At 55.9% G+C, this 26,908-nt stretch overlaps 1 protein-coding gene across 1 annotated transcript; it reads left to right on the top strand.

Annotated features, from left to right (window-relative positions):
* On the top strand, positions 1-25,915 carry POMGNT1 (protein O-linked mannose N-acetylglucosaminyltransferase 1 (beta 1,2-)). The gene is made up of 21 exons (XM_065409329.1): positions 1-120; positions 5,939-6,047; positions 8,400-8,515; positions 9,031-9,096; positions 9,945-10,058; positions 11,355-11,472; positions 11,863-11,961; positions 13,093-13,220; positions 14,108-14,178; positions 15,041-15,116; positions 19,143-19,226; positions 19,814-19,855; positions 20,545-20,603; positions 21,609-21,681; positions 22,788-22,916; positions 23,474-23,599; positions 23,859-23,923; positions 24,388-24,432; positions 24,779-24,914; positions 25,313-25,422; positions 25,822-25,915. Exons 1-21 carry the CDS (start codon positions 1-3, stop codon positions 25,913-25,915), a joined length of 1,980 nt encoding a protein of 659 aa, XP_065265401.1.
* Positions 25,916-26,908: the final 993 nt, after the last annotated feature.

The raw sequence follows: 26,908 nt of genomic DNA, 5'->3' as shown, positions 1-26,908 counted from the left end.
ATGGATGAGTGGAAACCCAACGCTCCAGCCAAACAGTTTGTTCTGCGGAAAAACCGGAGCTGGTACCTCGCCTGGAAGTACAAGCTGATGAATCAGAGAGCTGTCAGGCGGCTATGCCAGGTGAGTTCTCTGGAGGAATGTGACTCATGCCTGGGGGGGGATTAGAGAAGATAAACTCGCAAAGCCCATGGATTATGGAGTCTGTTGGTGGAATCGGCTGCAGCCCCTGTGACCTAACATGGTGGAAGTGAATAAATTGTCCAAGCAGAAGTCACCTGAGTTGCGTTTTACCCTTAAAATGCAGAATGGAAGGAGTCTAACCCTCCTTTAGCTACCGCAAGTGCCAGCAGCCAGTTAAAGATTTGTCTCCTGCAGACAAAGGGGTTTTTACAGACTTCACCCGTGGTTAGATGGTGTTTATTACTGGGACAAGCACAGCTCGGCAGCTGTTAAATAGCATTTCCAGGAGAGGAGGGTGGGCTTGCTTGGTGCCTACTTTTGAGCTCTAGCTCTGGGTTTGACTTCCAGGGGGAAAGGGAAATCCTTGCGAGGCGTCGACTAATATGGCTTCTCCGCTGTGATCTTGGCCGGGGGAACAAGAGCCAGTCAGTGTTTTGTTGTGCGATCCCTCGGCGCTACCAAGAGAGAGGCTCTCGTTCGCCGTGCGGCCGGGGGACGGGGTAGCTCTTTCGTAGCTCAGAGCGGAACATGGTTTTGATTTATTTGTCTGTCTATCTCAGGAGCTGCCCCGTGACCATAGTATCTGAGCATCTTGCAATTACTGTATGTATCCTCCCAACATCCTGGTAATGCACTCTGCGGCGGGGGAGGGGGATCCCAAGTACACACACAAAATGATGGGGTCTAAATTAGCTGTTACTGCTCAGGAAAGAGAGCTTGGAGTCACTGGGGATAGTCTCGGGAAAACATCCGCTCAACGTGCAGCGGCAGTCAAAAAAGGTAACCCCGTTAGGAAAGGGATAGGTAATAAGATAGTAAATATCATAGTGCCACTGTATAAATCCATGGTACGCTCCCATCTTTAATACTGTGTGTCGTTCTAGATGTTCCCATGTCAGAAAAGAGATGTTAGAATTAGAAAAGGTCCAGAGAGAGGCAACAAACACGATGAGGGGATGGACCAGCTTCCATATGAGGAGAGATTAAAATGACTGGGACTTTTCAGCTTGGAAAAGAGATGACTCAGCAGGAGGTGGTCTGATAGAGGGCTATAAAATCATGACTGGTGTGGGGAATGGGAACAGGGAAGTGTTATGTGAGGGAGTAAATAACACAGAACCAGAGGTCAGCCAATGAAATGAATAGGCAGCAGGTTTAAGACAAACCAAAGGAAGGACTGCATCACATCACACAAAAGCAACCTGTGGCACTCGTTGCCCGGGATGCTGTGAAGGCCAAATGTCTAACAAGAATCATAGAATACCAGGGTTGGAAGGGACCTCAGGAGGTCATCTAGTCCAACCGCCTGCTCAAAGCAGGACCAATCCCCAACTAGGTTCATAAAAGATAAGTTCATGGAGCACAGATCCATCAATGGCTATTAGCCAAGATGGTCAGGGATGCAACCCCATGCTCTGGGTTGCCCTAGTCTCTGACTGCCTGATGCTGGGAATGGGCAACAGGAGATGGATCACTGGATGATTCCCTGCTCTGTTCGTTCCCTCTGAAGCACCTGGCAATGGCCGCTGTCGGAAGACAGGATGCTGGGTTAGATGGACCCTTGCTCTGAGCCAGTGCTGTGACTCCACAATGCGGGTGTTGAAAGGCGAAGCCCAGGGTCACACAGGGAGTCTGTGGCAGAGCAGGGGATTGAGCCCAGGGCTCCCAAGTCCTAGGCCAGGGCTGTAACCACTGGACCATCCTGCCTCTGCATGTGCAGAAGCAAATAGTTTAGAGGCCCCGTAATAAAGCACTGGCAAGAGCACGTGTGTGTGTGCACTCTAGAAAGCTGAAGGCCAGATTCTCAGCTGCTGTCAACTGGTGTTGCTCCATTGAAGCCAGTTTGACCCCCACTTAGTGAATTCTGGTTGAGTCCCTTTGGAAGTGACCAGCGGATGGGGATGGACATGCCTGAGGCATGGGGCGGCTGCTTCAGAAACAGCCGTCCAAAGCCGCACAGTTCTGCAGCATGCTGGCCAGCCTGTGTGCGCGTCCTACCGAGACTCGGGACTTAGCTGTGGGAGAGTGATCGGCGAGGGGTGAAGGGAATGAGGCCGTGCCATGGTGGGAAAATTTAAAGGGGGTGTTAACCTATTAATAAAGAATTAATAGTCCCTTGACTTGCCTGTCAGCTTCCATGTGAGGATCTCAAAGCAAGACTAACGCTGATGAACTAAAACTTGGTGAGAGGTGAAGAGAAGAATTTGTTATGAGCTACGCTTTGTACATCAATGTGGCCTGTTCGGTGCTTGAGTGCTGCTGTGATGGGCACTGCTGAAAACCCTACATAGAAAATTAAGCTTTGCCAGCCCCCAGTGCGGTTGGTGTGGGCCCATTTTTCAGATGGAGAAACTGAGGAACAGAGAAAAGAAGTGACTTGTCTGAGATCGCCCAGTGAGTCAGTGGTGGAGTGAGGGACAGAACCCAGATCTCCTGAGTCGATGCCTTAGCTACTCCCGCCACCACCAGCTAAGGATATTTATAGCTTCTATTGATAGGCCATGGCTAATAAACAACCCAGGTACAGGGCCTGGGAGTCTAACGGTGGCTCCTCAGCAGATGGCACCTGGGAAGCTTTACAGCTGCTTCTGTTTGTAGATAAAGCAAATGGCCGGGTATGAACCAATCAGGTTCTAATTGTATTGGACAAGGGTGGGACCTTTTTAAGAAGCACTTTTGTAGTGTGGGGGGGGGGGAAACTAGCTGGATCACTCCTCATTAATGAGCTGGAGGATGGCGTGGACTGCACCCTCAGCAAGTTTGCAGATGACACTAAACTGGGAGGAGTGGTAGATACGCTGGAGGGTAGGGATAGGATACAGAGAGACCTAGACAAGTTAGAGGATTAGGCCAAAAGAAATCTGATGAGGTTCAACAAGGACAAGTGCAGAGTCCTGCACTTAGGACGGAAGAATCCCACGCACTGCTACAGACTAGGGACTGAGTGGCTAGGCAGCAGTTCTGCAGAAAAGGACCTAGGGGTTACAGTGGACGAGAAGCTAGATATGAGTCAACAGTGTGCCCTTGTTGCCGAGAAGGCTAATGGCGTTTTGCCCCTACTTATACAGCGCATTGCCAGCAGATCGAGGAACGTGATCGTTCCCCTCTATTCGGCATTGGTGAGGCCTCATCTGGAGTATTGTGTCCACTTTTGGGCCCCACACTACAAGAAGGATGTAGAAAAATTGGAAAGAGTCCAGCGAAGGGCAACAAAAATAATTAGGGGGCTGGAGCACATGACTTATGAGGAGAGGCTGAGGGAACTGGGATTGTTTAGTCTGCAGAAGAGAAGAATGAGGGGAGATTTGATAGCTGCTTTCAACTACCTGAAAGGGGGTTCCAAAGAGGATGGATCTAGACTGTTCTCAGTGATGGCAGATGACAGAACAAGGAGCAATGGTCTTAAGTTGCAGTGGGGGAGGTCTAGGTTGGATATTAGGAAACACTATTTCACTAGGAGGGTGGTGAAGCACTGGAATGGGTTACCTAGGGAGGTGGTGGAATCTCCGTCCTTAGAGGTTTTTAAGGTCAGGCTTGACAAAGCCCTGGCTGGGATGATTTAGTTGGGGACTGGCCCTGCTTTGAGCAGGGGGTTGGACTAGATGACCTCCTGAGGTCCCTTCCAACCCTGATATTCTATGTCAGAGACCCACAAAGCCTGTGCTGGCTGCTCGCTCTGCATCTCCTTCCCCATCCCATTACCTGTGCATTGTTGACCCTAATTAGGTGGCGCAGCTCTTCTGTTAAACAAGCCCTTTACCCCTGTGTCGGGCAGTACAGATCTGCTCCTGCATCTGTCCCTGCTGTTCAAAAGCAGCACAGCGTTAGGCTGTCCTGATGGATGTAATCAGCGGCCTGTAGCTCTTGAGGTCGATATTCTAGCTCCATGGGCATTGCAACAGAAATCCAGTCATTCAGACCCTTGGATGTGCCTTCTGTCTTGCTGCATGGCCACTAGTCTAGGTAGCCTCGCAGCCGCTCAGCAGGAGAGCGGCATCCTCCCAGCCCATGTGGCCTCCATCAGAGCTCTGTGTGTGTGTGTGTGTGTGTACGTACCTTCATGAGAAGGGAATGTGTTTCTGTCGGCATTAATAACGAAATCTGGGCTGGTGCAGCGAGCTCCCTGGAACAAGCCTGCTCTTGTCAACTCTGGCTACCACCAGCGAGAGGAAAAACTCTGTGCTTCAATGAAAAGCTGGAACAGAAGGGGTAGCTGGGAGGGTGGCTTTCTCTTGCTGGATTGCTCCTCTCCAACAGGCTTAAGCAACTAATTGGCTCTTGTTTTTTATCTGCTGTCTTTCCCCATAGCCTGGCTCCTAGACACAGCTTCACTGATATAATGAGGCAGTTGCTAATAGAAGTCAAGCGGCCATAGACTAGGGGCGAGGCACTGTGGATAGGAGAGGAATGGCTGAGACAAGCTCCCCTGATCTGTAAATAGGGATCTAAAACCCAGCTATTGAAACAGAGCGGCTCCCCCAAATGTGAGACGATGACAAAACTCCAGGCTGGACTGAGGCCATGTGGACCTGCCCCCCATCTGCCGAGTGTGTGATAGACATCTTCGGTGCCCAGTGAGCAAATGGCATTCTCCATGGGTCAGTTTCCAATCTCGCAGTCGTAAATAATCTTGCGCCGGCTGCTTTGGTGGAAGGCTCTCTGAATATTAACTAGAGCTAACGCCGGCACGACGGGCACCAGAGTATGTAGCAGAGTGAAGGAGCCTTGTCTCTTTTGTTGCTATATTCCATTGCTGTGAGGATGAGGATATTGCTTCCACTGGGGATGTGTTCAGGAACTTTAGTGACTTCCAGCTTTGGTGACTCAAAGTATGTATATAGCCCCCATGGCATTTAAACCTGTCCCTACCCCAATTGAGGGGTATCCTCCTCCTTTTACAGATGGGAGGGGCACTAACGTGGTGAGATTCATACTGCGACTTGTCCCAGGTCACGCAGGGACTGTGGCAACACCAGGATTTGAACTCAGATCGCCAGAGCCCCAGTCTGCGTGGTTAGGGCACTGGCCCCCGTCTGTCTCAATTTCAGCCCCAAAAGGTCATTTCTATCTCTTGCTGTATCCTCAGGCCAAAGGTGACTGGGGAAGGATTGCAATTGACACAGAAAGCTCGCCCTTGAAGTTCCAATAGAGACCTCCGTCTCATAGGTCTGCCGTACGCTGGGCTCTTTCATTACAATAGCATCACAGGCAGCCGGGCCGTGTGACGTTCTCTGCAGCGTGCCATGCTCTGTAATGTCATGGAAGCGACTGCATTGCTCTCCTCAGGCAGGCCGAGGAAATAAAATCCTGCACTCCTCTCTTTCCCCCTAGAACTCTGACTGCGCTCATCTGGGTGTGTGAATCGTAAGAGATCGTAATGCAGGGGGAGTTAAGGTTTCCGTCCGAGGTGTAATGCTGAATTTCCTGACATCCACATTCTTCTAATGTGGTTGTTTTTTCCCTCCTCACGCACCCCTGTGAGGCAGGGGTGTTATCCCTATTTTACAGGTGGGGAAACTGAGGCATGGCCAGGCTAAGTGACTAGCCCAAGTCACACAGGAAGTGTGTGGCAAAACTCGGAATTGAGCCTGGGTGTTTCAAGTCCTAGACAAACACCCTAGCCACTGGACCACCCTTTCCTCTGTGTGCTAGGCAAAAACAATGGATATCTGAGATCCTCTGTGAGGATCATATTGTGGTTTATCCTAACACGTTGTCATGTGGCGTGTAACTGGCCCAGAGCTTTTTTGCCTTGCAGATGGGTGCCGTCCTCTTTCTGCTTGTGACTGTGATTGTGAATATTAAGCTGATCCTGGACACTAGAAGAGCTGCCAGCGAAGAGGAGGAGGAGTCTGCCCAGAACTATGGTGAGTCTGAGGGGCCCGGTCAAGGCGGCAGAAGTCAACACATTCCCATGCCACCCTGCCAATGTGTGCGGCCGTGCCGTACCAGAGCTGGTTAGAAAACAGGCTTTGTCAAAACTTTCCATGGGGAAAAAAAATCAACTTTTTTGGCAAACAACATTTAAACCAAAAATATTTTTAGTTGGAAATGCTGCCATGGTGCCTCATGGGAGTTGTATTTCAGGTGCCCTCTGCGTGGCTAGGCTCCTTGTTGGACTACATCTCCCATGGTGCACCATGGTCTCACCTCATGGTGAAGGGCAGCGATTGCATCATCGGGAGTCCCCTGACCCTGGTACATCCTGGGAGATGTAGTTTCGTAGAATCATAGAAGGTTAGGGTTGGAAGAGACCTTAGGAGGTCATCTAGTCCAACCCCCTGCTCAAAGCAGGACCAATCCCCAACTAAATCATCCCAGCCAGGGCTTTATCAAGCTGGGCCTTAAAAACCTCTAAGGATGGAGATTCCACCGCCTCCCTAGGTAACCCATTCCAGTGCTTCACCACCCTCCTAGTGAAATAGTGTTTCCTAATATCCAACCTAGACCTCCCCCACTGCAACTTGAGACCATTGCTCTGTCATCTGCCACCACTGAGAACAGCCGAGCTCCATCCTCTTTGGAACCCCCTTTCAGGTAGTTGAAGGCTGCATCAAATCCCCCCTCTCTCTTCTCTTCTGCAGACTAAACAAGCCCAGTTCCCTCAGCCTCTCCTCGTAAGTCATGTGCCCCAGCCCCCTAATCATTTTCGTTGCCCTCCGCTGGACTCTTTGAATTTTTCCACATCCTTTCTGTAGTGGGGGGGCCCAAAACTGGACACAATACTCCAGGTGTGGCCTCACCAGTGCCAAATAGAGGGGAATAATCACTTCCCTTGATCTGCTGGCAATGCTCCTACTAATGCAGCCCAATATCCCGTTAGCCTTCTTGGCAACAAGGGCACACTGCTGACTCATATCCAGCTTCTCATCCACTGTAATCCCCAGGTCCTTTTCTGCAGAACTGCCGCTCAGTCAGTTGGTCCCCAACCTGTAGCGGTGCATGGGATTCTTCCTTCCTAAGTGCAGGACTCTGCACTTGTCCTTGTTGAACCTCATCAGATTTCTTTTGGCCCAATCCTCCAATTTGTCCAGGTCACTCTGGACCCTATCCCTACCCTCCAGCGTATCTACCTCTCCCCCCAGCTTAGTGTCATCCGCAAACTTGCTGAGGGTGCAATTCATCCCATCATCCAGATCGTTAATGAAGATGTTGAACAAAACCGGCCCCAGGACTGACCCCTGGGGCACTCCACTTGATACCAGCTGCCAACTAGACATCGAGTTTGCCTAGGGAGCCCAGCCCATAGGAGAGAATGGGGATGTGAGGAAACAGGACTACAACTCCCATGAGGTACTATGGCAGTATGTCAAAACTGAAATATTTCAGTTTTCAGGAATTTGGTGGTTTTGATGGAAACACTGAAATCATTTCCAGAAAGCAAGCCGGTTGTTTTTTGTTTTGTTTTTGTTTTTTTTGGAGGGGGGGGGGCGGGGAATTGTGTAACTGAAACCCCCATTTTTCTGCTGGAAAGACAGTTTTTGATGGAAAACTTTTGGCCAGCCCTAGCCATAATGTTGAATGAACCCTCTGCACACTGCTAGAGATAGTACTTCATTCTGGGTCTGCTCCATCCTTTGGCAGCCATTCGTCCGGCTTTAGACCAGACAGCCCCCTCTTTTTGGTGGTTTGTCCTCCGTCTGGTATCGAGCCTAAACCAGACACGGGAGGGTGGAGTGGCGTGCTGTTCAAAATGGCATTCTCTGTGCAGTGTGACATTGTACGCACCATGCGAGCAAGGTCACACCAGCAGGGGTGGGCCCATGCTATTCCCGGAAGTACTGGAATGCGTGGTGTTCTGGGAATGCGTGGATGGCCATCTTATCCATCCTTGACTTCTCTGTTCAGACTGCCAGCCAAGGTGGTTCTGGAGACATGGACTTCTGTCCACCCAGAGCTGAACTGAGACACCAACTGAGGAAGGCCGGGTGGTGCTGGCACTGCCTGCCCCTTCTCCCTTGTCAGGTGGAATTAAAGAGCTGGAAGTCCTCAAGCGCCAGGGGCTGTGTCAGCTGGGCTTGTCGGAAGGATGTTTTTGAACATCCCACCAGATCTGTAAAGAGAGATGCTGCAGCCTGCTGGGAGTGGCAAGAGCGCACGTGTTGTGCTAATAGGTTGGGAATCTCCCCCATCCTCTGAGGGGAACCCGCTGGTCCTCCTGGCACTGAGTCACAACTAAGCAGGTAGGGCTGAGGCTTTGGGCACCCCTCTCTCCTTAGATGAAGGTGTGCAGCATCTGGAGACCCCGCGCCGCCCCACCAGCAGCAGGAAGGTCTTGGACATCGAGGTGTACTCCAGCCGGTCGAAGGTCTACGTGGCTGTGGACGGGACGACGGTGAGTGGCTGGCTGGCACGGGAGGCTGCAGGTTACCCATGTGATCTGAGGGCGGGCGAACCAGCATGGGTAGAACCAGAACAGACCTGATCTCCGTCACCCAGACCTTGAACTGAAGCCCTTCCTGGAGTATAGAGCTCCTCTTTGGAGCAGAATGCAGCCAAGGCCTTTGCCATACTCCACAATTGAATGGCTTGAGTGTAAGCCTGCTTCTGCTCCCATTGAAGTCAATGGCAAAGCTCCTATTGACTCAATGAGCTAGGACCAGACTAAGGCTTAGCGTCTAATTCCCCGCCCTCTCTTTCTTCTGAGGATGGCTTGTGCTGAGTACAATAGCAGCAGGTGTCCCACTGCCGCGAATTGGAGAAACCAGCGAAGGGGCTGGAATTTGAAACTTAGTGAATTCTCCCTCGGTAGGAGCAGCTGTGTGACGAACCCACTGGGGTGGAGGAGTTCCTGGGAAAGAACTGGGGAGGCCTGGCTGATTGCTACAATAACGTTTCCCCCTCCTGCAGGTCTTGGAAGATGAGGCTCGGGAGCAGGGAAGAGGGATCCACATCATTGTGTTAAATCAGGCTACGGTAAATTGCGCCGATGGTCCCTGCGTGTGTTCGTGCGGGGCTGTCTGGCGTTCCTGCCCAGTGACGCTGTCCCTCGTCGAGGGCTAGCTACATGTGTGAAGCCAGTCTTGCATTTCTCTGGGCCGAAGAGAAATCTCTGAACCCCTTCTCTTGCAATGGTCTAAAAGCACTGACTAGCCTCTGCTAGCCCAGCTCACAGAACTGGAGCTGCCTTGGAATGTCCGGCAACAACAGGTGAACCCTTCTGTTAGCTGGATGCTTCAGCCCCATGAGCTGGGTGCCTCAGCCTGGGGAAGTTACAGCCCCAAAGGAAATGCCTTGGGACAGCCCTGGTTGGAAGTAGCTGGAGGTGGGGCCATGGACTTCAGTGGGAGTCATTCCATTGACGTTGTTGGGCTTTGGCTCATGTAGTGCAGACTTAACTCTAGTTTTGGCTTCCCAGAGTGCCAGGATGCAGGGGCAACGGAAGGTCCCTAAAAGTGGGGGGGCCACCTGCACGGGAACCATAGCCCCGCCCCCCCATGCGGCCTCTTCCCCTAAGGCTCTGCCCCCCCCCCACTCCTCTTTTTTTTTTGTTTTTTTTGTTTTTTTGCAATAGTGTAACACTATTGACTCATATTTCGCTTGTGATCCATTATGACCCCCAGTTCCCTTTCCACAGTACACTCCTTCCTAGGCAGTCATTTCCCATTCTGTATGTGCGCAACTGATAGTTCCTTCCGAAGTGGAGTACTTGGCATTTCTCCTTACTGAGTTTCCTCCAGTGAGGAATTTCGGGTGGCGCTCATGCCTGGGGGCCTGGTGTACATGCATCATGCAGGCTGTGCCATGTGTTTGAACATCTACAGGGTCACGTGATGGCCAAGAGGGTGTTCGACACCTACTCACCCCATGAAGACGAAGCCATGGTCCTCTTCCTCAACATGGTCGCTCGTGGTCGCATCCTGATCTTCTCCATTAAGGTAGGTGGGTCCGACGCCGAGGGAGACTGCAGATCAAGTCACTGACCTGAGTCAAGCTCTAGCAAGGCGATGGCTGGCTCTGCTTCCCTGCAGTCTTGTCTCATGAATGTTCTAACGCATGTGCCTGACAGCGAGCCCCATTCTCCTCCGGCTCATTATTTATATTATGGGAACGCCAAGGAATCATACCTTATTTATTACAGTAACACCTAGTAGCCCCAGTGATGGGCCAGGACCCCACTGTGCTGAGCGCTATACAAACGCAGAACAAAAAGACAGGGCCTGCCCCCAAGGAGTTTACAATCTAAGTATAAGACAAGAGGCATCAAACGAATACAGACAGATTGGGAAGCCCAAGGAAACAATGCGGCCGTATGGGTCAGCCTGACAGGCAGTGGTCTCGGCACACCAGCAGCCGAACCGTTGTCAAGATTTTTATAGGCATCCTGGCAAAGGGAAGTTTTGAAGGAGGATCGTGCGTGAGTTTTGCAGATGTTTATGGGGAGCGCCTCCCACATAGCCCTCTCCCTCCCCCACCTGGAGAAAGCACAAGGGTGCTTGTTTGTTTGAAAATACTTAAATGTAACCCCAGGGTACCTCTGTTGAGCAGAATGGGGTTACTCCTGTCTCCCACCAGCGTGAGTGGGAAGAGTGTCTGGATGGGTGTCTTCCTCCCCCATTGTTTTCTGTCACTCCGATGCCGTGTGCTGTTGTGGGTTTGTGCATTTTCTGTCTTGTAAAGCATCCTTCAGCTGCAGCTTCTCTGAAACGCGCTATGTCCAAAACTCCCTGGTGCCCTTATATTTAAACTGTTCCATTTCCTGATTTCTGACTGACACTTGTGTGCGGCGTCACCTGTCTCAGGTGGGAAATAGCTTGGAAGATACGTTCCCCAGAGGAATTAAGATTAACTTTTTTTTAATCCATCATGCAACTTAATATCCCTTGTGACCCAGGGGCAACATCTGTCTTTCTGTCTGATCTTTGCAAGGGCAACGATCCTGAGTCGGAAATGCGTGGCTGCTCTGACCGTCCCGGTGGGTCTGCTTAGTGCCCTCAATCTGCAGGGGGGTGAATCGCCCTGTAGCCGTGCGCATCGGCGAGCTCTGCTGGGGAGTGAGTGGAAGAGGCCTTCCAACAACCAGCTCCGAAACGTGGTTCTCCTGGGCTGAGCCTCCAGTGGGATTTAGAAGGGGGCGATGGGAAGACCACCCTGCTGGCTGCAATGGGAGACCGATCCTGCTGGTTCAGAGCAGGGGAAGGTGCCGCCTCATGATGTGGTCTGTTCTGTTCCAGGACGAAGGCTCCTTCCACCTTAAAGACTCGGCAAAGAGCCTCCTGAAGAGCTTGGGAAGCCAGGTCGCCTCGTCCCTCAGCTGGAGGGACATGTGGAGCTTTGTGGGGAAGAAAGGAGGTGAGAGCCCTGCTCCGGCCGGGCCCAGGGGCTGGGCGGGAGTGGAGGCAGAAGGGATGGACTCTGGCTAAGTGGACGGAAATGGCGTCCCCTCAGCAAGTGGGGGCGGGGGGGTATTCCCACAAACACTGCAAGGTGAAGTCAACTCTGCGCAGACCTTGGCATCTCTTGGCCATGGGGGCCTGCTCCCTGGGTGCAGGTTGAGTGTGGGGGGAGGGAGGCACGTCTCCTTCTCAAGCTCCTGCCATTATTGGAGGGAAGGAGGTACCAGCTGGTCTCTCGGTGATGAGGTGGGTTCTGGCTGGCTCTGTACCGTGGCCAGGGGGACGGGCACCTGAGCGCCGTTCGGCAGCAGCCTGGCTCTGACTGCATGTCTTCCCCCCCCCCCAGGCGAGGTGTACGGCGAGAAGCATTCCAAGTCCCCAGTGCTCTCCACGTGGGGGGACCCCGTCTTGCTGAAAACCGAAGTCCAGCTGACCTCCGTGGAAGGTAGGCCTCAGGGGAGCTCCTGCAGACCAGGGCAGAGAGCAGCTGGGCGGGCAGGCGCCCCTACCCATCGCAGCGCCTCCTCTGGATAAGAGGTGGGAGCTGGGGGAGAGAGACGGACGCTGGGGGGAGACCCCTGATCTGCCTCGGCGCCTGCAGCTGGAACCCCTCTCAAGAAGAGATCAGCCCCTGTTCTCAGTTGGGGGGGAGGAACAGGATTCTGCTGTAAACCTGGTCCCATGGAGATGAGAAATGATTTGGGGGGGCACGCAGTGCAGCCTATTGGATAGGGCTCTTGGCTCAGACCTGGATTCTATTCCTGGCTCTGCCACTGATACTGTGTAAGTCCACTCACCTTTCTGTGCCCCCCACTTTGCAAGCTCTGTGGGGCAGGCGCTGTCTCTCACGGTGGCTGTACAGCGCCTAGCGCAATGGAGCTCTGAGCTCAGCTGTGGCGAGCCCCTCGGCGAGGAATTTGCACTGGAGGGTGATGGGGGGCTGACTTCAGGCTGCATTGTTCTGACAGGGCCGTCTCTGGGGGCTAGGAAGCAGTGGGTTTGTTTGTTTGCTCTTGTCTTTTCTTCCCTTTTTAAAGCTGCTGACCTCATTAATACAGGACTGGGAGTTAAAATGGAGTTGGTGCTTCTATTGTAAATCCGGTGCTCACCCTCTTATTTTCTTAGCAACCCTACAATAACAAACCAGCACGCCTCTGCCAGGAGGAGGGGAGGATATAAAGGAGTAGGTTTCCTTTTCCTGCTTCCAAGGGATTGTTTGTGAATGCCTAGGGTGGGTCTTAAAATAGAAGTTGCAAGACATCTCTCTGGACCATGCCGTTCAGAGCTCACATCCCTTCTGTGCTGATCCAGCTGCCAGGGCCTTCTGTGCCCCTGTAGGGTTTGAGCCCGGGTGCCCACCAGCGAAGGTATCCGCTCGGCCCAGGTGGCCACTGAATTCCTGCCACTAGAGGCAATAAGCCATGGCATGACGGCTGAGGCTGCAGGTGGGGGCAGTGAAGTGGCAGGGCAGGAGGGCTATGCCCTGGGATCCTTGCCCCTGCACAAAGGGGTGAGCTGCCTGCTTCCCTCCCCGGAGCAGTGGTCTCAACTCGGCTGGTCTCCCCTTCTCCCGCAGATGCCGAGTGCCGCTGGCCCGACACAGAGCTGAACCGCCGCCGGCGGAGGTTCTGCACCAAGGTGGAAGGTTACGGCAGCGTCTGCAGCTGCAAAGACCCCACGCCTATCGAGTTCAACCCTGATCCCGTGAGTGCGAGCGGAGGAAGGGGAGCGGGAAGCGGGAAGCTCTTGCCTCCAGCCGAGCGTGAAGCCGCGCGTGGCCCTCACCCGGCGTAACGTCTGCAGGAGGCTTCAATATAGACGGCGCACGGAAGGCTCCAGCTAAAATCACGTCGGCCTGCTTCTGCGCGGCACGCCGCCTCCAGCAGGCTCCCAGAATGCACCTGGCTGCCATAATTCTAGCCCTGCCCGGGAAGGGAAGGATGCTGCAGTGTCTCTCTGCAGCAGCCAGGGATGATTGTAGAGCAGCAGAGTGTAGCTAGGGCATGAGGGTTCGTACACACCAGTGTCTGTCTCTTTGCATCCGTTCCCTGCCTGCTGGCATCTCCAGCCACCTGGCATCCCTCTCAGGCCAGGCTGAGGCCTGGATCAGTCCCGAAGAGAGAACCTTGCCTAAATAATTACCATGTGATTTTATTTATTTGTTTGTTTATTTCCCTGCAGCCCTAGGATTTCTTTAGCTGTCCCCCAGCCAAGTACTGGCCGGGCCTAGCCCTGCCCGGATCCCAGCCTGCCGTGGTGGGGCAGGAGGGCAACTGAAGGTGTCTAAGATAGACAGAATGAGGCCATCCTTCCACCGGGGTTCTCCTTGCGGGCAAAGGGTCTCTGCTCCGTTTCAAGGCTGGATGAGAACAGTGCTGTTCCCTCTCTTGAAATAAAGCCCTGCCCCTAAGGAGAAGGAAGCTGGGTGGTGGAATGACTCCCAGGAGATCGCCTGGCTGCGGGCAGGGCTCCTAAACCTTGCAGACATCACTGGCTCTTCTCAGGGCTGTCCCGGCCTCAGGGCCCGGGGGAGGGCGGGGTGGCCCCTAGTGGCTTCCCAAAGCCCTTATCACAAACATTTTCTCTTCCAGCTCAAGGACAATAAAGTCTTTAATGTGCCTGTGGCTGTCATTGCAGGGAACAGACCCAACTACCTGTACAGGTGAGCGCTGGGCGGGACGCTGCATGGTCCGTGGAGGGATGTCCCGGGGAAAGCACTGGATCTCTGTTGCAGGGACCATAGAAAGCCAAGCTGGGGAAGCCCCGTTAGATCACTCCACCCCCAGCTAGTGCAGATGGAGCACTGGGAACAGCTCTGCTTCTCCGTCCTGGCTCGGAATAACCCGGGCAATGCGGGCGCCCCGTTCTTCTTGGGGAGCCCGCTCTCGGATGTCATTAGCGGGAGGCGTCGCCTGCTAGTCTCCTTTGCTTTCCCAGAACGCTTCGAGGGCGTCTTCCCAGTGGCCGACTCTGGAGTAGCCCAGCCACAAAACCCTGCGGGAGCAGGCAGTGGTGGGGCTCGGAATGCCCCACAGGTGGGTGGCTTGGTCCTGGGGGCAGGTTACTGTGGTGTGTAGTTCTCCATCCCTGCTGGCCAGCTCTGAGTGGTGATAGGCGTTACCCTCTCAGCTTAGCCATGGGAAGGGAGTATGGGGCAATGTCTGGGTTTGCAAGGACCTAACCCCCCCCGCCCCAAAGGGATCTAGGCCTCACTTGAGTGTTGAACCGTCTCCTGCTTCTGTTGCCCACGTTTCATCACTGACTCAGCATGTCGCTGGGTGGCCGTCTCTCACCCGGTGCCCTCCGCAGGAGGAGGGCTGGACACATCCAGGAAAGAGAGCAGGGGCCTGACCCTGGGGTCTAGGAGGGCCCTGCTTTCCCCCTCCATCTGAGAGAGAAGACGCTTGTGCGAGGCCCTTGCACGGCGCCCCCTCTCCCCGTGACCGTGGCGTTCAGTCGTCTGTTAAAGAGACTCCAGACTTTCAAGCCAACACGTTCCCACTCTCTCCTCTCCTGGCCCCCAGGATGCTGCGATCCCTGCTGTCGGCTCAAGGGGTCAACCCCCAGATGATCACAGTCTTTATTGACGGGTATTATGAGGTAAGATCTCCCCCTGCGGCAGGGAGGGGGGCTTCTCACGCTGTCTCTGAACGTGGAGGAGGGGAAGAAGCAGGCAGCTGCTGTCGTCCTTGTCCCCTTCCTGCCCACCCCCCCAGGGCAGCTCCTCGCTGGGTTCTGAAATCCCGCTCGGCTCGTTGGGACGGAGCAATTTCGCGGGTGCGTCTCCCGCTGGGCGTCTTCGTTTTGACGATGGTTAGGCTGCTGGTGTGCTGAGCCGGCTGCGTGTCACGCTGGCCGTTGTCTCTTGTCTCAGGCGTAGATCGGAAGCTCTCTGGGGAAGGGGCCATGTATTTGTTCTGGGTTTTGTACAGCACCTAGCGCGGCAAGGTCCTAGTCCGTGATTGGGGCTCCTGATACGTTATTTTCTGCATCTTTAAAATGCCCGGAGGCTGTAGGGCTAGAACAGAGGGGGCAAGAGGTGTCAGGCACCCTCTGGAGTCCGCATTCTGATCGACCCCTGTCTGCAGCCCCCTCCCACTCTTGCTGAAATAAACTGAATGGTGCTGTCTGGCGTCAGGTGTCCAGGGCGGAGAAGGGCTGCTCAGGGGTGGACTGATGGGGCGCCCCCGATAGTGGCAGAGTTTCGGGCCGTGAAAGAGAACCCAGCGCGCCCTCGAACGGGAAGATCTTTCTCCCTGTTTCCAAGCTGTGAGAAGAGCCAGCGATTCCACAAGGGACTTCACCATGGCCAGTCTGTTTTACATGGAGAGCGGCCATGGGATCTTGTCACAGCTAGGGGGCGGCTTGCACCTCTGTCCCCTTTCTGGTCCCTCTGCGAGCCCCCCCCCCCCCCCCCCCGCCCCAGGGGTTAGGCCTCGTGCCCTTTCCTGTCCTGGGGTAGAATTGCACAGTTCTCCCACGCTTTGACCGAGACCAGGGTACGACACCCCACCTTATACGAGAGTGAAACTTTTTGGATGAATCCTTTATTCGCTGACAAACGCAAGGGTCATTGGACGTGGAACTATTTGCGACTTTGGGTCGAATTTGACATGAACTCACTGAACAAATTTCAGCCCAAAACCTTGGCTCAGGTAGAGTCGCGAGGGCCCGTCCGTGGAGGAGAAGGAGATGGCAGTGGGGCAGTCCTCCCCCTGTAACGTTTAGCCCAGTGGGTGGGCACTCGCCTGAGAAGTGGAAGTGATCCTTGCTCTACTGTGGAGTTATTTATACGCAGCGGCAGTGTTTCATTAGAATTTAAGAGCCCTACCTCCGGGTAACTGATCGCTTGGTGGTTTGACTGCTCACCTGGAAGAGGGGAGATCTGGGTTCAAATCCCTGTTCCGGAGGGGGAATTTGTACCTGGGTCACGTCCCCATTAATCTAACCCTTTAAAAATGTCTGAAAACTAACGCTTTTGTTTGATTCAAACTTATTGCCACCTCTTTTTGCTTCCCTGAAAACTCTGAAAGAGTTCAGACTCAGGTCGGCCCGAACGGACTTTTTTTGTTGGTTGGGTTTTGAACGGCCAGTGATCCACAGGATCAGTTAGTCACCCAGCTCCACTTATTCCCAGGCCTGACTGTTCCTTCGTGCTCCTTCCCTCTGAGATCTGGCGCTAGGCGGTCACCAGCGGCCTGCTGAAATCAAGTGGGTTTATTTAGCAAACGGAGCGAAGTGTTAGAGACCGTGACTAAAACAACAGACCCGTCTGATCTTAGGTTTCACCACGAGCTCCGTTAGACAGGCTTCCTGCTGGTTAGAGGAACAGAACGGACCCAAGAGTTCTTAGGAGCCAGCCTGGTCTCCATTTGCCTTCCGGAGAGCGATTCCCTCCCCAGGGAAACCCCTTTCTCAAAATCCTCTCCCTGCATGAGCCAGACCCCACTTACCATCTGTCCAAGGTACTTCTGTGCTGCTCCCTGAGCCTAGACTGACTCGGGTTTGAGCCCAAGCCCCACTTCTGTCCACACACAGGACCCGGGCCTAGAAACCTGCTGAGGGGGTGGGTCAGAGCCACAGTCCCTCACAGGCTTTGGTCCAAGCCCTGTCGTTTTGCAGCGTGATCGTAGCTCAAGCCGCAGACCCACGTCAGAAGGTCGGTGTAGCGCAGTGTGGACACGTTAACACGGCTGGGAGACCCGGGTGCAGTTATTGTAAACCCAGGGTTACAATGCAGTGAGGACACTCAAGCGTGGGCTTGGCCTCACAAGCCCAGGTCCCACAGACCCGGTTTACAATGCACAATAGACACCCCCTGAATGGCTTTCTTACAGGGCCAGGGGTGAAATCTTCCAATCTCCCCCACGATGGCTGCTCCATTGTCTGGAAATTAGAGCCATTCGGCCTTCATGGTTTTCAGTCCCGGGCCTTGTGTCTGGAGTGCTGAAACTGCTCCCCCGGATCTTGGGATTCCTATACATAGTCCATATTGTAGGGTGCAGCTCCTTGTTCCCCACCAAGCACCCCTATGTCCATCAGACCCCTTCCAATCCGGGCTTGACCTGATGCGCCACTAAGCCAAAATAAACAGCGTAACCACCCCGTGCCCTGCGAATCTGTCTCCAGACTGGAACCTGGGTTAGACTCTCTGACTTGCAGCTGGATGTGACTTTTGAAGCCGTGACACTGCATGGTCCTGGCATTGGAGGGGGAGAGGGGGCAGTGGTCGGACCCGCCACAGCCCCTTAAAACAACCTGCCTTCGGTTGGCCTTTCCCTGTAATCCTCATCTTCTCCCCCGGTCTGTAAGCTGAGGCCTTCCAATGGACAGAGCCAGATGCTGAATGCTCGTGTGGAACATCTCACCTCTTTAGGTCTCCAAGTGCTTCGCTGGTGACTCCGCTTTGCGTTATGTCCCCGTGGTTCGGCTGGGCGGGGGGGCGCCCGAGTTCACACAATGACTGAGCCTGGAGCAGAACCCAGATCTCCCAATTCCCAGGCTGGCACCTGGCTAGCAGTCTAAGGGGCTCAGGACATGCTGTGTCTAGTGGGCATTGATTGCAGACACCGTTATGGGGTCTGGCATGTACTGCAGGGTAGGGGTGGCTATTGTTTTTCCCCCTCCACCAGATCCAGTGTTTCCGTCTCTCCTGTTCATACGGTGCCTCTCGCTGTGATATATAAAATGTCACTCCATTTCGTGCCAGGGGATGATGGAGTGAGATGAACAGAGCTGTTTCTTTGCGAGGAAGAACATGAATTAAACCAGTAGTGGGGGTTTTTGGGGGGGAAGGTGGGAGGAGAATCCTCTTCTTTTAGACACTTGCCACAGTGACTAATGCTCTGTGAGAGCAGCTAATGATAGCTGCATCCCGTTGCCATGGCAGCGGAAGCAAGATCCCTGGCCTATGAGGGAGCAGCATAGACGCTGGGCCTGTTTTCGCAAGTGGCACAGGAGATGCTGAATGCTGTGCTGTCATTTTATTGGGGTGTCCGGGAGAGGATAAACCGTTGGTGCTTGATGCAATCCGAGTTCCCCTCCCCGGTTGCAATAGGGATCTGCGGGTGGGGGAGGGGGGAGGGGGGAGGCTGGACACTGGATGCACAGAGCCTGGGATAACTAAGGGGCTCTCTAATGGGATTACTGCTTATCTAGGGAGGTGACCTTGTTTCATGCTGGATGGTAAAGGAAGCTTCTCTCTGTTGTACACATATAAAACACAGCTGTTTGGAATGCGCTCCCCCCCCCCCCATTCTTTACAGTGCTGTATGCACATGAACAAGGATTAGACGCCTGCATGAGTAAGCATATCTAATGTGCATCTTCAGTTAAACAAGCTGGGTTAACCGTTACAAGGGTTATCAATGCTCATGCTTCAGGGCACAAGCTGATTATCCACGGAGGTCAGGCAGCATGTTTCTGCAGGTCACCATGGCGCAGCACTGCGTAGTTAGGCCCATTATGGGGTGTTTCCCACTCTTGCCTGAAGCGTCAGATGCTGTCAGAGACTTTGCCCCATCTCCTGGCTTGCCAACCCTGCGCACTTGAGAAGGGGCTGAGCGTAGAGGTGTAGACAGACCTGGGGCCTATGCGGTGAGTAAGTCTCGTGTCTCTCTCTTCCAGGAGCCAATGGACGTGGTGGAGTTGTTTGGCCTGAAAGGGATCCAGCACACGCCCATCAGCATTAAAAATGCCCGAGTGTCTCAGGTGAGGGGCCCTTCCTACTTGCCCCCTCTGGCCCCACTTAGGGAAATTCTCCCCCCTCTTCCTGGTGCACCGGGTGCCCTGCACGGACCGGTGGTGGGGCTTGAATCCAGGACCTGGGGGGGTGGCAAACTTACTGACCCTCTGAGCCGCATACGACACTCTTCAGAAGTTCAAGAGCCAGGGCGCAGCTGCCGGGGCTCGGGGCTTCAGCTCTGCTCCTGCTGAAGCCCCAAGACCCCCCTTCCCACTGGGCAGAAGCACCTACCCTACCACCCTGCTGCAAGGAAGGGGTCCCAAGCTCTCCCCCAAGTCTGGTAGGTGGAGAATGGCGGGGGGGGGGGGTTTCCGTGAGCCGCACTTTAACGGTAACCACGGGCTCGTGAGCCACCATTTGGCCACCCCTGATCTAGAGCAATAAACGGAGGAGTTTCCACTGCTTGACTGAAAGGGTGGGTCATGGACCTGGCAGCAGTAGTAGACTCTTACGTGGACTGGATCCATGCTCCCCTACTGACCATTAATCGGTGTCTGGCGGGGATAGAAACCTCGGCGGCAATGTTTGCTAATGCCCGTGTCTCCTCCCGCAGCACTACAAGGCCAGTCTGACCGCAACCTTCAACCTGCACCCGGTGAGCAAGTCCCTCCTCCCCACCTCTCGACCGTCTCTGCTCTCAGCGCCGGGCGGTTCCGCTCCCCGTAACGAGCGCCTGGGGACCCGCTCTGGGAAGGGCTGGGCACTTGCGCATCAGGAGAGAGACGCCCGCGGTGCCTGCTGACAGGAGCAGAAATTCTTATCATGGTGCAGCACCCAGGAGGGTGGCGGGGGAGAAGGAGGGAAACACCCTCAGGGCAGCAGCGTGGGTGCCTTTCTGCTGACTCTGGGAACGCCGAATTCCCTGGTGTCGCTGAACCCGCTTCCCTTATGCCCGTCTCACGGGAGCGATTGCTGCGAAATGAAGCCCTCTGGGAAGCGAAATGGCTGCCTCTGAGGTAGCATCCGTGGCCAAGCACCAAGTTGGGTTTGAGTCAAGACGGGCCTGGTGCGAATGACGTCGACGAGGCTTGTTGGGGCCGAGCGCTGAGGATCGCATAGACAAGGGGATGCCGTGAGATGTCTGTAGTCTGTCCTTAGTCACAGAATCATAGAATCTCAGGGTTGGAAGGGACCTCAGGAGATCCTGTAGTCCAACCCCCTGCTCAAAGCAGGACCAATCCCCAACTAAAGCATACCAGCCAGGGCTTTGTCAAAACCAGGAGTTTCCACTGCTTGAATGAATAGTCCCCTTTGTCCTGCTGACATCTCTCGTTTCCCTCCCAGGATGCCAAGTTTGCTGTGGTGCTGGAAGAAGACTTGGACATCTCCATCGACTTCTTCAGGTGAGGCTCGGAACGTGCTGACATCGGGCCTTGTCGCCTAGGAGGCCCAGTCATGTCTGTCTGTCTTGCCAGACCAGAAATGAGTGGCTCTTCGCTCTACTAGTGTACCACGGTCTGCAGGACGGTCCCGGGAGACGTGGGAGCATCCCACTGATGCTGGGATGGGGGTGACCCCATTATCCACAAGCAAACTCTTGATTACAAAGAGGGCATGTGTCAGAACCTCCATCCCTCCTTGGTTTTTAGCTGCTAGACAGCTTCCTGGATGGTGAGGGGTCAGTGCCGCTAGAACTCCTTGCTCTTCTGTTGACTTACTGGGAGTTGAGGCAGGGACATCACTGGAACTTGTCATGCCTCTGTTTTGCCCATCTGTAAAATGGGCTCGGTACTCGCAGTACCTACCTCAAAGCGGGGCCCGGCAGCTTAATATATGAGCATTTGAGGCTGGTTCTGGGAGCCGTGGAGGGCAGGTGCCGGCAGAGGAATTACTACAGGGACTAGCAATAACTTGGGCCAGATCCTCCGCTGATGTAAGCGGTTGTAGCGCCATTGGAGTCAGCAAGGCTACACTGATTTACATCAGTGGAGGATCTGGCCCACTGTCGTTTGAGCTCCTTTGCTGAACCCTGATCGCTGGGTCAAAGGCTACTTTAAGTGACTTCCCGCAGGTGGTAAAATGCTTTGAGCATCCTCTGGCCCCAGCTGACCCACATTTTGCCCTGCGCTGAGGCTGGTAACTGTCCCTCTCCTCCGTCCCCTGCCTTAATTTCTCCCCAGCATCCTCTCTGGCTGCGAGGGTGGGAGCTGCCTGCCTAGTGCCTCCAGCACGGATGGGCATTTCCTAGGCGTCTCCGTTATCTCCTCTGCCCAGCTGGAGGACGGAGGGGCTTATTTAGGATCGAGGTGCTGTGTCCCGTAGCAGTGGGTGGGAGAGCATCCTTTTCCAGGGCGAGCCGGGCACCCGGGGGCGCAGCCGGTCCTGTCTCTAATCTGCCTCGTTTCTAGCTTCCTGAGTCAGTCGATCTATTTACTGGAGGAGGACGACAGCCTGTACTGCATCTCGGCTTGGAACGATCAGGTAGGCTCATGGATCCTCGCTTCTCCCATCTCTGTAACCCCACAGCAAGACCCGCTTCTATGCTCCATCCCCTCCAGGCGCTGGTTCCTTCTGCCCGTCTGGCGGGGATTGCTGCCTCCGGCTCCGTTCGCAGCACGCTCTTCCCTCTGCAAAGGCCGCTGTGGGGGCCCCAGAAATTCAAGTGGTACAGAGGCGTACCACGTGAGCTGGGGAGATGCTGGGCGGCCCCGCTGCAGCCGCTGGCCCCAGCGCAGAGTCTGCGCCACGCTCAACCCCCGTTGGGTTGGAGAGCAAGACCATCCTGCGCCCGTCCCAGGCGTTACGACCTGGCCCCTGGGGGTTTGGTCCATCCATCCCTCCATCCCTCCACACATGGAGACAGAGTTGCAGACGGGCCAAACCTGAGTGGGGCTGCGACCCACCCTCCCCTCCGCCCAGGCGCCAGGCCGCAATGCCGCTCGGTTAGGGGGCCCAGGGCCAATGTGCGTCTGGCTGCATGCACTGCTGGAGAAGACCTTCTCAGCCCACTCAGTCTGCCCTTCCCCCCCCCCCCCCCCCCAAGATACTGAGGTGCCTGGAATTGACCCTACAGAACTCAGTATGGAGCTGTTCTCTACTCCAATGTTAGAACCCTTCCCCCCCCCCCACCCCCAAAATCTGTGCTAACGTGGGAACCTGTCCCTTGACTCCACCCACCCTGTGCACCGTTCGGTGGGGCTTGCTCCTCGCACGTTTACCATCCCGGCCCCTCTGAGTGAGGCCTTGGAGTAGCAGGAAGAGGTGCGGTACTGGTGGGAAGGTTTCTGGGGGTGAACAGAGGAGGAGAAGGGGGAAATAAAAAGGGAAGGAGAGGGCGGGGGAGGGGAAGCCAAATGTGGTGGGCAGGAGTGGGGGATGTGTGTGTGAAGGGGGGAGGGGGAGTGAAGGGGTTCAGGGTGAGTGGGGCAGGCAGGTGTTGATCCCTTCCAGAGGCTGGTGAGGAAGCCCCCGCCCAAAGGAAGGGGGAAGCACTGGGAATAGCGCCTCCTCCTGGCATACCTACACTCCCGTGGCCCCCTTCGGCGTCCTGGCGAGGGCGCGCTGAACGCTGCCCTCTGGCTCCCCAGGGCTACGAGCACACGGCCGAGGACCCCTCGCTCCTGTACCGCGTCGAGACCATGCCCGGCCTGGGCTGGGTGCTGAGCAAAAGCCTCTACAAGGACGAACTGGAGCCGAAATGGCCAACCCCCGAGAAGGTGAGTGCCCTCTGCTCTCCCTGGTAGGAGCCCTGGCACACCTGTTGCTGCGGGTATGGGGCGAGGGGGGAGCTGTGAGGCTTGGTGGGCAGCCAGTGGAGGAACTGCCTTGAAGCATCCGGGCTGTGGGCGCCTGCAAGTGATGAATGTTGCTCTTCGCATTTTAGATACAGGGATGGCGTCCACATTCCAAGCCCCCGGATCTGAGCGGTTATCAACCCCGCTGGCCACAGAGCCTGGGTAAAGCCAATGCTCTGTCCATCTGTGCCAGCCATCTGGCTGAGAAGCCCTACAATAACAAACACCGGGGGGTGCCGCGTGGGCTCCGGCCATAACAAATGGCAGCCTGCGTGCAGCATCCAGTCTCCACGAGCAACCTGCAATAACCACCCTAACGTGCGTGCACACGCTTGGAGGCGTGGAGGTCGGGGAGGGAGGCTTTGTATTTCCATCTCCGGGGGCTAAGGGGCTCTTTTAAGGAACAGCGTGATCCGCGACAGGCGCCCAGTGCAGGAGCCAGGTTCCCCCTCTAAAGCAGCATCCTCTCCCCTCTCCAGCTGTGGGACTGGGACATGTGGATGCGGATGCCGGAGCAGCGGAAAGGCCGGGAATGCATCATCCCTGACGTCTCGCGCTCGTACCACTTCGGCATCGTGGGGCTCAACATGAATGGCTACTTCCACGTGAGTGAGGCCGGGGGGGGGGGGCGGGCCGGTAGACAGGCTCCCCTCCCTGCTCCGAGGTGCAGAGGCTGCCCACTGGGCATTGCCGTGGGCTGTTAGCTGACCTCCACGCGCACCCTGTGGCCTCGCTGGGCTCGCGAGGTGCATCGGCCGGGGAAGGGGCGTGAGCCAGAGCGTTGCTGTGGCTCCAAAGGACGGACCCGGCGTGCTAGATGAGCGGTGATCCTCTGACAAGTCATTTTCTGCGCTTGGTTCCCAGGAAGCCTATTTCAAGAAGCACAAATTCAACACCGTCCCGAACGTGCAGCTCAAAAACGTGGAGAGGTGAGTGCCAGCCCGCTGCGAAGGAACCACTGGAGGTTGCCCAGAGCCTGCTGCATAAAGGGCTGTCTCTTGTATCTCGTAATTCTAACCCACCCTGCCGCAGCTCCCCGTTCCAGCTCCGAGCTCCCCCTTCCCCTCCACTGCATGTAGCTCTGCCGGGGCCCCCCTGTTCTTAATGGACGTGCCCCACAGCTGTTCCAGTAGCTTTCCATCCTCCCGAGCAGAAAGCGTGATTGATTTGGGGATGAGACCCAAGGTGCATTGGATCAGATGCCCACTTGCATATGTCACTTACTCCAAAGCGCCAGGGGGCTGAACGCTTGGTGCGGGAACCATGCCACCGGCACTCGCTGTTCTCCCCTGTTTGGGGACATTGGACCTGGCTGGGAGATGAAGTGTGTTGCCATCTCGCTGAACCTCCCTCCTCATTCGCTGGCCCTTGACGCTCTGTCTTTCCCATGCAGCCTAAAGAAGGACGCCTACGAGATTGAAATTCACCGGCTCCTGGGGTAAGTGTGTTCTGCATCCCATGGCCTGAAAGATGAGGGCTGAAACAGGGCCTGCCAGTGCTTTGGGATTCACAGGGGTATGTCGAATGCCATCCTCTTGGAGAGACATTCCCTCTGGGGCACCTGGCATTGGCCACTGTCGGCAGACAGGATACTGGGCTAGATGGACCCTTGGTCTGACCTAGTAGGGACATTCTTCTGTTCTTATGAGGGATGGATGGTCATAAGGTGGTCCAAGCCTTTCCTCCGGCAGGCCGGCGTCGGCTGAGACCCCATGTGTATCGCATGCCAGGGGGTGGGTGGGCGCCCTTGGTTGCCCACTCACCAGCCCTGTGCCCCATTTCAGCGAGGCTGCAGTTCTGGATCACAGCAAGAACCCATGCGAGGACTCCTTCCTGCCCGACACCGAGGGCAAGACCTACGTGATGTACATCAGGATGGAGCAGGAAGCCGACTTCACCACCTGGACTCAACTCGCCAAGGTGACTCCCTGCCCGGTCCCCGTGTAACTCTAGCCCCCTCCCTCCCTTCCCCCCCCCCCCCCAGATTCACTTGGGCCCGAGCCTTAAACTTGGCTCCAGCCTGCGCAGTGGGGCCGACTGTGCACCAAAGATACCAGAGCACGTGTGGTCAGGTCCCTTGGAGGAGGCAGCTTTCTGGGCTGGCTCGTGCATTAGGAGCCGGGGTTACTTGCTGGCTGCCGAGGGGAAGGGGAGGGAGCATGCGGCTCTCCCCAAGCAGCCGTGGGAGGAGGAGTGGGATTTGCAGCGTGGTCAGCGTTTCCATCGCTCCGCCGAGCAGATCTGCAGCCGCAGGCGGAGCGTGGCAGGGTGGGCCGCGGTACGTGCCCTCAGCTCTCTGTCCGCCGCTCCCCTCCTAGTGCCTCCACGTCTGGGACCTGGACGTCCGCGGGAACCACAAAGGCTTGTGGCGTCTCTTCCGCAAGAAGAACCACGTCCTGGTGGTGGGCGTGCCCGCCTCCCCCTACTCGTGAGTATGGCCACGCCCCCCTGGGGGCGGGGGAGGGGGCGCAAGATCCCTGCAGCGCCCCATGAAAGCGCCGGGCTAGCGGGCTTCCCTCCTGCACCCACAGCTGGGTCCTCTCGGAAAGAAAACCCTGGTGGGTCCCTGCCTGGGGAGAGGGGAAAACCCCCTCCAACCTCTTAGAGCCGAAGGCTCCGTATTAACCCCATAAATACCACTCTTGAGCAGAGTCCCAACTGCTCCCTGTGGTTACAGGGATCTGCCCCTTTCTCCCCTGGCGCGGCCTGGGCCTGTACAGCACCCGGCGCGGCCTGGGCCTGTACAGCACCCGGCGCGGGAGGGTCCCACTTGAAGCCCCTCAAGCGCTCCCGTGTCTGACCAGCTGCTCCTGGCTGGTCCCTGCAGGTCGAAGAAGCCCTCCGCAGTGACCCCGATCTACATGGAGCCCCCCGCCAAGGAAGAGGTGGCCGGGCAGGTGGCAGCGGCAGAGCAGACGTGAGCCGGAGAGGTCTCCACGGCACCACCGCACACAGAGAAGAGAGGGGGCAGCGCTTGGGAGAGGCTGGGTACTTCCAGTGCGGGTGGGGTAGGGACTCCGCTATGCCCCAGGATGGGCATGTGCTCCCCAGATGGAAAACGGGACACAGGATCCCGCCCCTGCCTGGGGACTGGCTGCCGTCGCTCTGGGACCCCGCAGCGCTGCCCTGTAGGATGTGACACCCGCCCACCCACATGGGCTCTCTTTTTAACACTGACTCTTTACTAACTTTGCCGCCCTCCTTAGGAGGCGGCATTTTAAATGCACCGGCTCCTTTGAGGCCCTCTCTGCCCCACGGCGGGATGGCAGGGGAATTTTGTAGCCCAGGAAGTGCTGATGCCCTCGGCCTGGATTTTATTTATTAACTCTTGTGTGGCTGGCTCGGCCTGGGCCGGGCTCTTCCATCCGACGGCTCCGCCCTGGGCCGGCGGTACCCTGGGAGTCTGAGCCAAGGTGGGTGAAACGCCTTGTCCTCTGCCTGGTTTGTGGGGCAGAGAAGGGACGTGGTACGGCCCAGCTCTAGAGAGGTTTGGGGATGGCACTGGTGAAAGGCATCCGGAGGAACAAGGATCGGGGGAAATGTGGCCTGTCTCTTTAAATGGAATTCTCTTCCCCTCCCCCCCCCCCACGGATCAGTGGATGGCACCACGTGAGAGACCCGGCTTCAAGGCGTCCCCGCCCAGCCACCGATGTCGTGACTCTTCCCAGTGCAAGCTCATGCGTGGCAGCCAGTGAGCGACACGGATTAGCCTCCCACTGGCCGTGGTGCCAGAGCGGAGAGATGGGAGCCAGCTGGGGTGGGGAGGTGGGGGGGGAGAAAGAGCCTTGCAGAGCGGGCGCTGCCCTGGTGTGTGGAGAACAGCCCCTGCCCGTGCGTGGGCCCATCGGGTGCTGCCCAAAGCTTAAAGGGAAGACGGCAGCAAGGGGGCTGGGAACCCGGCAACTCCACCGCAG

This window comes from Emys orbicularis, chromosome 8 (assembly GCF_028017835.1).
Source record: "Emys orbicularis isolate rEmyOrb1 chromosome 8, rEmyOrb1.hap1, whole genome shotgun sequence".
NCBI lineage: Eukaryota > Metazoa > Chordata > Testudines > Emydidae > Emys > Emys orbicularis.
This window is presented reverse-complemented; position numbering and strand designations above follow the sequence as displayed.